At 45.1% G+C, this 14417-nt stretch overlaps 1 protein-coding gene across 1 annotated transcript in view; it reads left to right on the forward strand.

Moving 5' to 3' along the window:
• The window catches only part of LOC148502496 (uncharacterized), a 258997-nt gene that overhangs the window by 131028 nt on the left and 113552 nt on the right, over positions 1-14417 (forward strand). Inside the window, 1 exon segment of the mRNA XM_088449791.1 lies at positions 3278-3284. Within this exon segment, the coding sequence (XP_088305917.1) occupies positions 3278-3284 (7 nt within the window).

A 14417-nucleotide genomic window follows, 5' to 3' on the forward strand; every position in this document is an offset into this window, starting at 1 on the left:
GCCAGGATACTGCACATCTCTGAGCATTGGATGTATGATCTGTTATCTATATACAGGTGCACAGCACAGCGTCACTGCACCAGTATGCCGGGAGCCTCACATCATTACTCTGTACTACCTAGCTGTATCCATGTCAGTCTTGTCTGATCATAGCTGTAATGGAGTTATATGAGCTGAATTACTCTGTGCTGCTGTTACCATTCTCTTTTTAGTTACAGATTTCCAGCTCCACCCACCTTATCTGCTGCTTGTGTGTCTGCCCCCAGGTTTGCAGGATACAGCAGCTGCTCATTTTATAATTTGCTTTTCATGCCGCATTCACACAATATTATAGTAATCTGTAGTATTAAATATTCAATAAATAACATTCCAAGTGTTACTACAGGAGGAAACTATATTCTTGTAATCTTGCAATAAAATGACTCTGATGTAGAAAATTCTGCCGCACTGCTGTGTTTAGTTATAACTTGTGTATAAAGGAAAAGGCGAGGTGTGGGGGGAATGAGGTAGAGGGTGATATATAATAATATAATGGTCAGTAATCAATAAATATAATTCATGGGAAAAAAAACTACAAATGTAAGTAAAGTCCATGATTTGGTGTAATGGGTACAAGGACCTGTGTATAATGTGGTGTAATGGGTACGAGGACCTGTGTATAATGTGGTGTCATGGGTACGAGGACCTGTGTATAATGTGGTGTCATGGGGACGAGGACCCGTGTATAATGTGGTGTCATGGGGACGAGGACCCGTGTATAATGTGGTGTCATGGGGACGAGGACCCGTGTATAATGTGGTGTCATGGGGACGAGGACCCGTGTATAATGTGGTGTCATGGGGATGAGGACCCGTGTATAATGTGGTGTCATGGGGACGAGGACCCGTGTATAATGTGGTGTCATGGGGACGAGGACCCGTGTATAATGTGGTGTCATGGGGACGAGGACCCGTGTATAATGTGGTGTCATGGGGACGAGGACCCGTGTATAATGTGGTGTCATGGGGACGAGGACCCGTGTATAATGTGGTGTCATGGGGACGAGGACCCGTGTATAATGTGGTGTCATGGGTGCGAGGACCCGTGTGTAATGTGGTGTCATGGGTGCGAGGACCCGTGTGTAATGTGGTGTCATGGGTACGAGGACCCGTGTGTAATGTGGTGTCATGGGGACGAGGACCCGGGTGTAATGTGGTGTCATGGGGACGAGGACCCGTGTGTAATGTGGTGTAACGGGTACGAGGACCCGTGTGTAGTGGGTACGAGGACCCGTGTGTAATATGGTGTAACGGGTACGAGGACCCGTGTGTAATGTGGTGTAACGGGTACGAGGACCCGTGTGTAATGTGGTGTAACGGGTACGAGGACCCGTGTGTAATGTGGTGTAACGGGTACGAGGACCCGTGTGTAATGTGGTGTAACGGGTTCGAGGACCCGTGTGTAATGTGGTGTAACGGGTACGAGGACCCGTGTGTAATGTGGTATCCTTCACAGTGGGGTAGGGGATAATGAGCTGCAGCTGATAAGACCTGCTGTCATGGCCGCCACAGGGAGGCCAATCCTGGGCCATTTTTTCAATCATGGGATCCCCGGCATTGAGTTGGTCAAGTAAAATATTTTTTTCTTTTGAGCTTTTGCTGGGCCATGAATGTACTTTTATTTTTGTAGTGTTAGGGCTCAGCCAGAGGCCCCCAACACCACAGGTACTATAAAATAAACATTATTCATGGCCCAGCACAGGCCCACAGGAAAAAATAAATCTTTCATGGCCCCTGGCCGGGCCCCAACAGTCAGCAGCAGAAGTATATTGACATATATGGCCAACCCTGTCCCCAGCCTCCGACAGGAATAAATTACTTTCAGCAAAGGTCCCCAGCCCGCCCTTTTCACCATATCACAGCACAGCAGGCGTATGATGAATTTGCAAATATAATGTACATCATCCTCAGAGAGGAGACTCACCTAGGCCAGTAACGCATGTATAACTCTCCAGTCTCCTCCAAATCAGCAGCCAGGCAGCATGGGGTGCTCCAGCAGGCACTGTGTGGGGGTACAGGCTTCCTGGTGATGCAGCAGCAGGGCTCCTTTCCTGGGGGGGTGATGCAGCAGCAGGGCTCCTTTCCTGGGGGGGTGATGCAGCAGCAGGGCTCCTTTCCTGGGGTGGTGATGCAGCAGCAGGGCTCCTTTCCTGGGGTGGGGGTGCAACAGGGCTCCTTTCCTGGGGTGGGGGTGCAGCAGGGCTCCTTTTCTGGGGTGGGGGTGCAGCAGGGCTCCTTTCCTGGGGTGGGGGTGCAGCAGGGCTCCTTTCCTGGGGCAGTGCAGCAGGACTCCTTTCCTGGGGTGGGGGTGCAGCAGGGCTCCTTTCCTGGGGTGGGGGTGCAGCAGGGCTCCTTTCCTGGGGTGGGTGTGCAGCAGGGCTCCTTCCCTCCTCCTGAATAGTTTGGCCCTGGCACTTTTATTTTTGTGTCAGAGGCTTTTATTTTCACAGGGGCCGGGCTGGCTGCCTGACACCACACTAACCCCCACAGCAATGCCGCTCCATCCTCCTCCACTTAAGATTGCTGCGGGCATGGCTGAAGGAAGACAGGCTGCATTGTGCTGCACTGCGCAATGCTGCGTGACCTCTGACGTCACACCAAGGTGCCGCGCACAGCCGGGCAGCATCTGAGCTGAGTGCTCAGGGCTCAGCACTGCCCGCCAATAAACAAAGACAAAGACCTTTTTTTTTTATATGGTGACTCAGTGCCGCCCTCCAGGGGTCGGTGCTCCGGACGACGGCCCAGTTAGCCAAACCCTAGAACCGTCCCTGGTGGGTTGGTTGGTATGAACAAATATTGTAATGTGCACAATGACACAAGTGGGGCTATCTCTAACATGCAGGATGCAGCAAAACAAGTCAATGTGACAATGTCCAGTTTGCACTCATACTCCCTGAGGAAGGCCCGCACTGGGCAGAAACGCGTTGGAGTTGCATCCACATCTTCTATACCAAACACTACACTATACCACAGCTAGCATGAACACCCACACCCACAGCGGGCCGTGCTACCGACCGGTCTGAGCCGATATCAACGCAGAGCACCACCCAGCAGGAATCAACCCGCAAAACCCCAGGATTGGGGAATCATGCCTCATCACACCGTGCCAGGAACGTACCTGGATGTTACAGACAAGAAGGATGGATACACCACGGTCAGGCTACATTTCAACTGCCGGAGGAAGCATCTCCTGAAGGTCCCCATTGTGCAAGATCAACATAACACGGTTACCACACAAGGCCACCCGTGCCCACGTCTCTCTGCTACACATACACAAGTATCCAGGCACTGACCACGCATAACCAGGACGACCAGACAGGTAAGCGGGACGCTGCCCCTAACTCTAAAAAGACCGCAACACTAGGTGGAAATTACACTCTGCTTAACCACGTATTGGACTCTCTGAATACCGGAATAGACCATCCTGGGTGCTGATAATGCCCACTACCACCTTCCACTTTACCACACTACCATTGTTACTGGACATGCCACATTGACTTTTGATTTGCTGCATCCTGCATGTCCGAGATAGCCCCACTTGTGTCATTGTGCACATTATAATATTTGTTCATACCAACCAACCCACATCTATGATTGCTACATCTCTCTGTACATAACCAATATTCTGTGTACTGCTGCTGTCTATTGAGACCAGTAAACTATTACTGTATCTTACAACATTTTGGGTCCATTCTTCTTTTACACATCACCCAATCATTTATAACAATACCACTTAGCAATATGTCTGAGCGCTACACAAACCAATTTTCTAGTATCCCCACTCATGGCAGCAGCACTTACCTTAGTTACACAAACACATACTCTGTGCACAAGGGTATCCATCCTCATCTATATCTTGCCTATTTATTGGACCTACTTCTGTTTTGCTTTATTACACCTCATCTGCTACTAGTGGTGCTCATAATCTATATAGTACATTCCTAATTATCAATATTATCAATACGGGACATGGAGAAATTCGTAATGGTTCCTACCCCAGGAAAAACCCTCAGAAACAAATCGGGTAAACGTGGAGATATTGCTATCCTTGCAGAGCCTTCATCGCTAGTCGTGATGTCCTCTCAGCCTTCTCAGACGTCCTCTATGAGTACCACCAACTTACCACTCTCCACCCTGCCCCAAGCAGATGCTCCCCCTGCATTTCCATTAGTCTATGAAGACATGGTCAGAGCGATTAAGGATACAATGGCCCCAATCATGCAACAGCAGTCTGCTACGTCTGCGGCAGCTCTGAAAGAGGTAAAATCCCAACTTGATTCCACCGGTATCTAACGAACAGAAGATTAGTGAGCATGAACAAGATATCTTCGAATTGAAACAACAGGCAGTGTCCCTGCAAAAATCCAGCTACCAGCTGATCGACAAAGTAGATGACTTGGAAAATCATTCCCGCCAGAATAATTTGCATAAGGTAGGCCTTCCAGAAAGTCTGAGGGGCCCTGACCTCATCAAATTCCTACCCTCTGATCTACCACAGATTTTGGGAGTTGCTGATGTTATACCTGACTTTACTGTTGAAAGGGCGCACAGTTTAGGATCTTTCACCGATTCCTCACGCCCACGCACAATGATACTTTGTTGCTTGTACTCTGGGGGTCATTCAGACCCGCTCGCGAGCGGCAGGATGCTCGCAAGCAGGTCGATGTTCCCCACTGCGCATGCGCACGACGGAGGGTGCTCCGTCGTGCGCATGCGTGAGGCCCGACGAGCGACGGGCTTTCCATCGTCCGGGTCTCGCACCAAAGGGGGCGTGCTGTCAATGTTGATTGACAGCATGCCCCCTTTGGCGGGCATGCCGGAGGCGTGCCTGCCAGACGGAGGCGTTCCCATGGGAACGCCTACCGTCTGAAGCCGGCCCCACTGACATCACTAGTGATGTCAGTGGGAGTGATTTTGGCTCTGATAGAGCCAAAATCACTCCAGGGCTTGTGGCAGGGAGACCCTACCGCAGGGTCTCCGTCGCAAGTCCGATGGTCAAGACCATCGTGACCATCTTTTTGGCCGCTCGCATATGCTGTGGGTGGTCACCCACAGCTATGAGAGCGGCCAGGAGGCCGCTCCATTTTCATGGAGGAGGGCCCTGATTCAGAGCGAGCACTCTGGTCAGAGCGTTCAGCTCTGAATCAGGCCCTCTGCTCATAAAATGACTTTATGGTCTGCTGCTCGTAAGATGGACAGGATCATGTGGAATAACCATCGCCTGCTCATTTTTCTAGACTAATCGGCCGAAGTCACTTGGGCCTGCAAGGAGATGAACCCTATCTGCTCAAAGCTTGTCCAGACACAGAGGAAATTCGCTCTTCTTTATCTCGCTAAGCTCAGAATCTTGCAAGGTAAAGATTTTAAAGACTTTACTGTGCCCGCCGATGCCCGAGCATACATGGAAGAGGAGGAGGAAGAGCGCATGGCTAATCCTGACTGATAAGATTTCTTTGATATACCTGCTAAATATCATTTTCTGCTTATTGTCAGATTCTTGTACTGGACTCTCAGATACTGCTTTGCTCTAATACAATTAATACTTTGATTCTGTTGTGTGTTTTCCGATGATGGTGTTTCTATATTATTGCACTTTTATGTTGCTGCCCTGGGATATCATTGTTGGAACTTTGCAGCATATTTAAAATTGGTTTAATTCTAACCGATTTTTCTCTTTAGACTTTTGTGCTTTTCATGTTAGAAATATTCCGGCATATTATTATTTGAACATCTGATATTGATATGCCTATGTATAGATTTCTTTCTGATACTCTATATCAGTGGTGTCAAACTCGGGCCCTCCAGCTGCTGTGGGACTATATATCCCAGCATGCCCTGCCACAATTTTAGCAAGTCCTAATAGCAAAACTCTGACAGTGCATGCTGGGATGTGTAGTTCCATTGCAGCTGAAGGGCCCGAGTTTGACACCACTGCTCTATATATTTTTATCAACATTATTACGGGGGGCGCGGCTCTTCCTTGTTCTCGTATGTCTCTAACTGTATTCATACCGTGAATTATTTCTGTTTTATTTACATTTTTTCCTTTTTTTTTTCTCTGGTTCCTTCTTTTCCTTTTTTTTTCTTCTGATTTCCTCTTTTTTTCCAAGATTGGGGAGATGTTCCAACTAATAAAATCGATGTTTTTTTGTTCTATAGCAATGCGATGGTGTGCTTTTTTGGGTGGGATGTCTGCGCTATTTTCTCTAAACTCCCTAAATATTGAATAATATTAGAGTGTGTTCTTGGAATGTCCAAGGCATAAAGGGCCTGATTCAGAGGCGCTCGCTGTTTGCAAGCGCTCGCTCTGAATCAGGGCGGGATTTTTATTTATTTTTTTCTCCTGCCCGCTCGCTAAGCTGTGGGTGCCCACCCACAGCTTGTGAGAGCGGGGCTGGAGATGGTTGCGATTATCACGACCATCGGCATTGCGAGGAGACCCTAAGGTAGGGTCTCAGCACTCTCAATGCCGAGTGGACTTCCTGCTGTAATAGAGCAGGAAGTCCACTACCCGCCTACAAAATGGGGCGAATCCCTACCCGTGGGTAGGGGCAAGCCCCTACCTGCCCACAAAATGGGGCGAGCTGTCGATCAACATCGACAGCTGCCCCATTTTGTTGCGAGCCCCGGAGCGAGTGAAGTTCTCACTCGCTACGGGGCTTGCGCACCGCACGTGTGAACTGGGCCACCATCGACCCGCTTGCGAGCGCTATGCTATGCGCTCGTAAGCGGGTCTAAATCAGGCCCTAATTCCCCTGTGAAATGTCACAAAATAACTTCATATCTCAATTTGAAAAAAGCCGATATATCATTTTTACAGGAAACACACCTGACAGATTCGGAACATGTGAAATTATCTGTGTTGCGACAACGGGTTGTAGCTTTTTCATCGTTTACCTCTAAAGCGCGTGGAGTTGCTATTCTTATACGGAAAGGGCTCCCATTTGTAGTTGAAAAGCAGATATCTGACCTAAATGCCCGATTTGTTATTCCTCAGATTACGCTTTCTGGTGTCCTTTACACTTTGTGATATTTATGCCCCTACAAATTATGATCGTTCCTTTAATTAGCTTCATGCGTACACATCTGCCCCAAGTATAAAGTCCTCACTACATAAATCTAACTAGCGTCTTTTCCCAAACCCCTCATACTTACACACTGCACACTCACATAAAAGGTTCCATAGCTTCAAAGTGAAATATTCAAGGTTTATTCATTTATTACTAATGTTGTGAAATAAAGACTATTTGATATCTAAGGTTTAGTAAATGATAAGCCATGTTTGGTGTTGTACTGATCTACTCTGTCTCAACAGCTATCCGGTGTCATTGGGGAGAAGATCGCAACATGCGTTCTCAACTTATGGACTGTAGAGAGTTAAAGCACTAAAATGTACTTTGTAATGTTAGCAGCTTAGATTTGCATGCAGCAGGAAAAAGGAGACAAAAGGCTGTCGGAGGCTGACCTGTGTCCATTTGAATCGACCTGTTAAATGTCCTGTAACAGAAGCACCGTGACGGAGAAGCAATGGAATCATGCCAAACTTGCTTATTGTATTGCTTATCCCTGTAAGGGTATAAATGTGCGTACAGACTCCAATCTGGAGTCTTCATGCTGATGCTGTTGACGGAGGTTTCTTGTTGATGCCGGTAACTGGTCTCAGAGCGCGTGCGTATGTATAGCTGTACCTTGGGTCTGTATAATTTCTTTGCCCTAAATTGTCTTTAGATCACAGCGTGTATCCTACTGTTTTTATGTTGAATAATATCCTTTGTGCGTTGGAAACACATTTCAAAGTCTGAAGGCATTTATTTACTGTATGCGTACGCAAATAGCGACAATTTTAGAAGGTATAGGCAGGAGCGTATAAAGGTTTAGAAGGTATAGGAAGGATTGTACAAAGGGCTAATTACGTTATAACACACCCTGTGGTTAATGGCAGATTCAGCACTCTCACAGAATGAGATTGCTGTTTGTCACAAAATGGTGGAGCTGCTAATTCACAGAATTGTGTGCTCATTGGAATACACCAGAGCCGTAACTAAACTTTTTGGTACCCTTTGCCAGAGAGAGCATTGGTGCCCTCCCTCCACCATTTTATAAATAGACATTAGATAGTGCACCTGAAAAAAGGCCATGACCTCATGGGGAAGGGCCAGGCAAGAGAGTGCTGAATCTCTAGTTAACCACAGGGTGTGATGGCATACCATATCTGTATTATGCAAGGAACACGTCCATTAAGGCGTCAGCCTTAATGATCGTAATTTTATTGCTTTTTGAAGTTTAATGGGACATGTGAAACCGTAAGTTTTTTGTCTATGGAATATTTCTTAACAACCAAATGATAATCGCTTTCTATGCCATTTGTATCTATAGTAAAGTAACAATATAAAGTTTCTTCAATTTCTTTCTCTCTCAATTTTTCCCTTATTTTTATTTGTCCCTCTTTTTTTAATGTTGAAATATTGGTATTTGGACCTTATTTTTATGGTTGCTATGGAGTGTGAGATAGAGGATAATACTAAACCTTCTTTCGATTTTCATCATACGCCACTAATACTCCATATTGTATGATTTGCAATGATTGTTATTACTTTAATTATATACTGGTGTATTTTGTTTATACTACGCTCTGTTTCTAGTAAAAAAAATATTCTTTTTTTTTAATGTATATTACCCATTATGTTGACTAATCTCCATGTTTTTTTTTTTCTTTGTATTGTATTTTGGATACCAATAAAAAAAGGTTTAGAAAAAAAAAAAAAAAACGTGATGGAAACCAAATGAGCCATGAATGGACCTAAAGGCTTTACCTCACCAAATATAGCTGAGTGGCTCTAACACTATGGTCAGCTATATGGTAATGATGGGAGTTGATTGGTTTGTTTTTAGTGGTTAATGGTTTATCCAAAGGTGGTGAGGTTCCGATGTTTCCTCACAATAGTGTTGTTCCGATGTTGGGTCAGTGTAACTCGCTCCCGCGGCCTTTCCCTGCCTAATGCAGAGGATTATCAGTCAGCCATGCAGCACAGGAGCAGGTGTCTTGGGTGGCGGGCAGTCACTCTGAGCCTATCACTGTGTCTATGACGTGATGGTGGTACTCAGCGTATCACTGCCTGCCAGTGACTGAGTGCCCGGCTGATTGGTTATGCTCACAGTCTGTCAGGGCAGTCAGATGGTTGCGGAGCAATATGTGATCACTGCAGAGCATGAAGCACAGCAGCAGCCAGTCCACCACTATTAGTAACAGGAGGAGTCAGCTCAGCCAGCCCTGAGGAGACGATGAGGAGTCTTGTGTGGAAACATCGGAAACCATCGATGTTCCGGGATCAGTACTTAGGCCTAAACAATGTTGTGTGATGAATGCTATTTACACTGACACTATGTTCTCCTTATGTCCAATCCCTACTATAATACAAACATCTGTAACACTAGTTATTAACGTTATCATGTGAGAAAATGTGGAGATTTATCATAGATGGTTCCAGCAATAATGTAACTTCCTCCAGTCCTGTAACTAAAGGTGGGGAATGTGCATAGGGGCAGCTACATGTGTCCATGTATAAGGTGGTATTGTCCTATTATATCAGTATGACTGACAGAGCAGATACACATTACTGACATAGGGAGACGCTGTGACCCAGACAGGCTCATACACAGGTCCTTGTACCCATTACCCCACATTATACACAGGTCCTCATACCCATTATACCACATTATACACAGGTCCTCGTACCTATTACACCACATTATACACAGGTCCTCGTACCCATTACACCAACTTATACGCAGGTCCTCGTACCCATTACACCACACTATACACAGGTCCTCGTACCCATTACACCGCATTATACACAGGTCCTCGTACCCATTACACCACATTATACACAGGTCCTCGTACCCATTACACCACACTATACACGGGTCCTCGTACCGTTACGCCACGTTATACGCGGGTCCTCGTACCCGTTACCCCACGTTATACGCGGGTCCTCGTACCCGTTACACCACGTTATACACAGGTCCTCGTACCCTTTACACCACGTTATACACAGGTCCTCGTACCCGTTACACCACGTTATACACAGGTCCTCGTACCCTTTACACCACACTATACACGGGTCCTCGTACCGTTACGCCACGTTATACGCGGGTCCTCGTACCCATTACACCACACTATACACGGGTCCTCGTACCGTTACGCCACGTTATACGTGGGTCCTCGTACCCGTTACACCACGTTATGGGCTTTACGTACATTTGTAGTTTTTTTTTCAATTAATTATATTTCCCGATTACTGACCATTATATTATTATATATCACCTTCTCCCTCGTTTCCCCCACACCTCGCCCTTTCCTTTAAAGGGCCTATCCATTAGCAGATAAATTTGAAAGATGAACGATTTATCGTTCAATTTATCTGCTAATGGATAGTAGGCTCTGAATGATAAAATTGCGGACTCCCGCGGCTGACAAATTTTGTCTTTTGTCTCTCCAATATGTTGGTCAATTATCATTTATCGCTGACAGATATTAGAAATATCTATTGAGGTAAACGACAAACGATTTTTTTAATGTAAATGAATAGAAACATAAAAAAAAAAAATCCACTCCCAGAATGATGTCATGCGATATCGTTCGTCGTTTGCAAAAAATCTGTCACAGCAGCCCCAGGAGTTTTCAAAAGATAAATCTTTAGTCTATCAGAAAGATCTGCTAATGGATAGGCCCCTTTACACCCAAGTTATACTCAACACAGCAGTGAGGCAGAATTTTGTACAACAGAGTCATTTTATTGCAAGATTACAATATAGTTTCCTTCTGTAGTAACACTTGGAATGTTATTTTATTGAATATTTATTACTTTATTTACTATAATATTGTGTGAATGTTTTGCTGCTAGAATAGTGCAAGAAAAGCAGATTATAAAATGAGCAGCTGCTGTATCCTGCAAACCTGGGGGCAGACACACAAGCAGCAGATAATGTGGGTGGTGCTGGAAATCTGTAACTACAAAGAGAATGGTAACAGCAGCACAGAGTATGTCAGCTCATACAACTCCATTACCGCTATGATCAGACAAGACTGACATGGATACAGCTAGGTAACAGAACAGAGTAATGATGTCAGGCTCCCGGCATACTGGTGTAGTGACGCTGTGCTGTGCACCTGTATATAGATAACAGATCATACATCCAACGCTCAGAGATGTGCAGCATCCTGGCATTTTCCATCAGGTGGGGTCTGTACGTATTAGGAGCCATCCATGAGGAATAGCTGTCCTGGCTTTCTCTCTTTGGTATAATATGGTCCTTACATTAATGATGAGAGTAACATCCTGCACATAATAGTCCTGTAATGTCCAGTTACTCATACAGAGCAATTCCTGTTATTATTCATGACTTGTGTACAATATGTCATTTCTGTATTACTCGTGTATTATAAGCTGCAGGATATGATACTCGCACAGTGCTGTCATTCCCTCCATGGCACACATACAATAGAGATGACATATTATCTAATTCATATGTACTAACATAATGCTGATATATACCATGATAGGAGGTAATAACAGGACAGGCCAGTGTATCCATGCAGGTGCCCATCAGAGAGCAAATCCCCAACACCAGAGCGGTGTCACAGTGACAGGAGACAGGAGAGAGGGGCACACGTGTAAGACAAAACCTTCCTTGTTTGGGTATGAGAAATGGACACTACGACAGTCACAGTATAAAGATACTAAGAGCAAAGTTAGGATAAAGCTAAAACACAAAAGAATAAAAACTGCATTACAAGAACCTGGGAATAGGAAGAGCTGGTGCAGCCCCAATATATACCTATAATCACCCCAATATATATACCTATAATCACCGGTACCTAAAGTGACAGAGTAATACAGCTTTATGTCAGTTTATATCCAGTTCTGAATGAGTCATAGTAAATGTCTGACTGACCAATACTGACCCGGCTTATGCCTGAAGCTTGTTCTCCTGTGGCCCTGACCTCATACCCTGGTCTATAGCTGACTGCCCTGTCCCTATCTCTGTTATTTTCTCCTGCCAGCTGTGGCCTAGTGTGACCAGCCCGTGAGACACAACTCACCCTCATGCAGAAACCTCTATACTTCCTTGTGACATCTCTGGTAACATCAGAGTTTCCACTAAATCCTGTCTTACAGCAAATCACTAGATCTTACACCTAGGCCATCACAGAACATGTGCACCACCGAGAGGACAACTGGAGTCCATTCCAGCTTTACTAACAATGTACAAAAACTTTCAGGTAAAAAAAGTGTGGTAAATACTAACAAGTGCCACACGCAGCTGTGTTACCCCACATGGACGTCAGACAGGTCCGTACAGCGTTCGGTTTTCTTACTTGTTACCAAACTCTTTATCTCATATATTTGTAGGTGTATAACAAAGCTTGTATTGTCCTTTCTGTGAATTCCTCACTACCAAATAATCTCCATCTCCTGACCCTGCACATTACTGGTGGTGTCACCACTGTGGGAGGTGAGACAGTGCAGGACATACTGAGGACAATCTGTACTGATCCTACTTATCCTGTGATGTCCCTGTATTATTCCTCCATTACTACGTACCCTGCTCACATCTGTATTCTGCTGGGGATATCGGGAGCCTGATGCACTTAATGGACATTACTGTTAGTGGTTTATACCAGGACCAGCAGCTTCCTGTGTCCCAACACTAATTACATTATCTAATAATGTATAAATTACATAAGTGATCATGATATTAATGTCCTTATCTTATGGAATAGTGTAAATAGTAGGTTACAGAGAATCTAATTAGGAGAAACCAGACATCAGACTGCTGTAAGGAGATTAGAGATCCATTTACCAGGAAACCCAACCAGAGAATACTGGATCCAGTGAGATAAAATCAGAGGTTACAGATGTCATTATATCACCCATCTCACACCATCACTTACAGCCCAGTCATCACATGATGTCATAGTTTCCCACTTCCCATATTACATCCCCAGGACATTATGATGACAGATTAGTTATGTCCCTATATTACATCATGTGGTCTTGTTACTGCACAAATAGGCCAATAGCACAATAATAATAATATAATACAGAGATTCCCAAACTCTGCCATTACAGACCAGGGTTTAAGGATATCCATGTTAAATCAAACTGACTGAGGTACTAAGTGACATGTGCTCAAGCATGGATATCATTAATACCTGGCCTGTAATAGCGAAGTTTGGAAAACTCTGATCTGATGGAATAAGGAAACTGAAAACCATTACATTAGGAAAGCTGTTGGAGAGCTAGGATGGTGACATCCGTGTGGATATATAATAAAAGTAGGGATGTGCAGGCTCGGTTCTACTCGGTTCCGTTCGTTTTTTTTTCCAGAATCTTATTGGGTTTCAGCTGTCACGAGTTTTGGATAGCCAATAAGATTCGGTAAAAAAAAACGAACGGAACCGAGTAGAACCGAGCCTGCACATCCCTAAATAAAAGTGTTATATATTAGTATATAGTGAGATAATGCAAATGTCATTTACCCTTCGCTAAGCAGGGACAGCAATCTAGGCTAACATTGTATTCATGTTTGTTTTGAATATTTTCAATAACAATACAGTACTGCAAATACCGCTGCAAATTCTATATATTTCTAGATGCTCATACACATTGTTTTTTTCCTGTGTGATGTTTCTGATGACTAATAAGAGCGGATTTCTTTATAAAACATTTCCCACACTCAGAGCATGGAAAACGAGAGTTATGGTAAAACTTACCTTACCTGTTAACTCTCTTACTTCGAAGTCCATAGGGTCCACATGTGGTGGTTGAGGACCGGGCACCAAAAAGTTAAAGCTTTGCCCCCAAGATTCAACAGGCCTTCCCCCTATACCCTGCCCCCGAGCCACTTCAGTTTATAACAAGCCTAAGGCCGGAGGAGAGGAGAGAAGACTGGTGCACAGAAGAATCACACTCACACAGACAGAAAACATGTGACCGGGAAACATAGCCCATAGAAGCCAGGTGCATCAGGGCGGGTACCCTGTGGACTTTGAAGAAAGAGTTAACTTTGTTAAGTTTTACCATAACTCTTGTTTTCTTCTTCAGGGTCCATAGGGCTCCACCGGGAGACCTTGGGGATGTCCCAAAGCAGTTAATCAATGGTGGGGACACTCCTGAGAGTTAAATCTGGCGTCCAAATGAAGCATCCTAGAGGCAAGTGTATCGAAGGCATAGAACCTAAGAAAGGTGTGGACAGAGGACCATATGGCACACTTACAAAGCTGTTCAGCTGAGACTCCACGTTGAGCTGCCGAGGGACTCAAAGCAAGTGGAATGGGCAGTGACAGTAGCCGGTACAGGAAGGCCTGTCTGCGTG

Source organism: Taudactylus pleione, unplaced genomic scaffold (assembly GCF_031769625.1).
Source record: "Taudactylus pleione unplaced genomic scaffold, aTauple2 ptg000495l, whole genome shotgun sequence".
Classification (NCBI taxonomy): domain Eukaryota; kingdom Metazoa; phylum Chordata; class Amphibia; order Anura; family Myobatrachidae; genus Taudactylus; species Taudactylus pleione.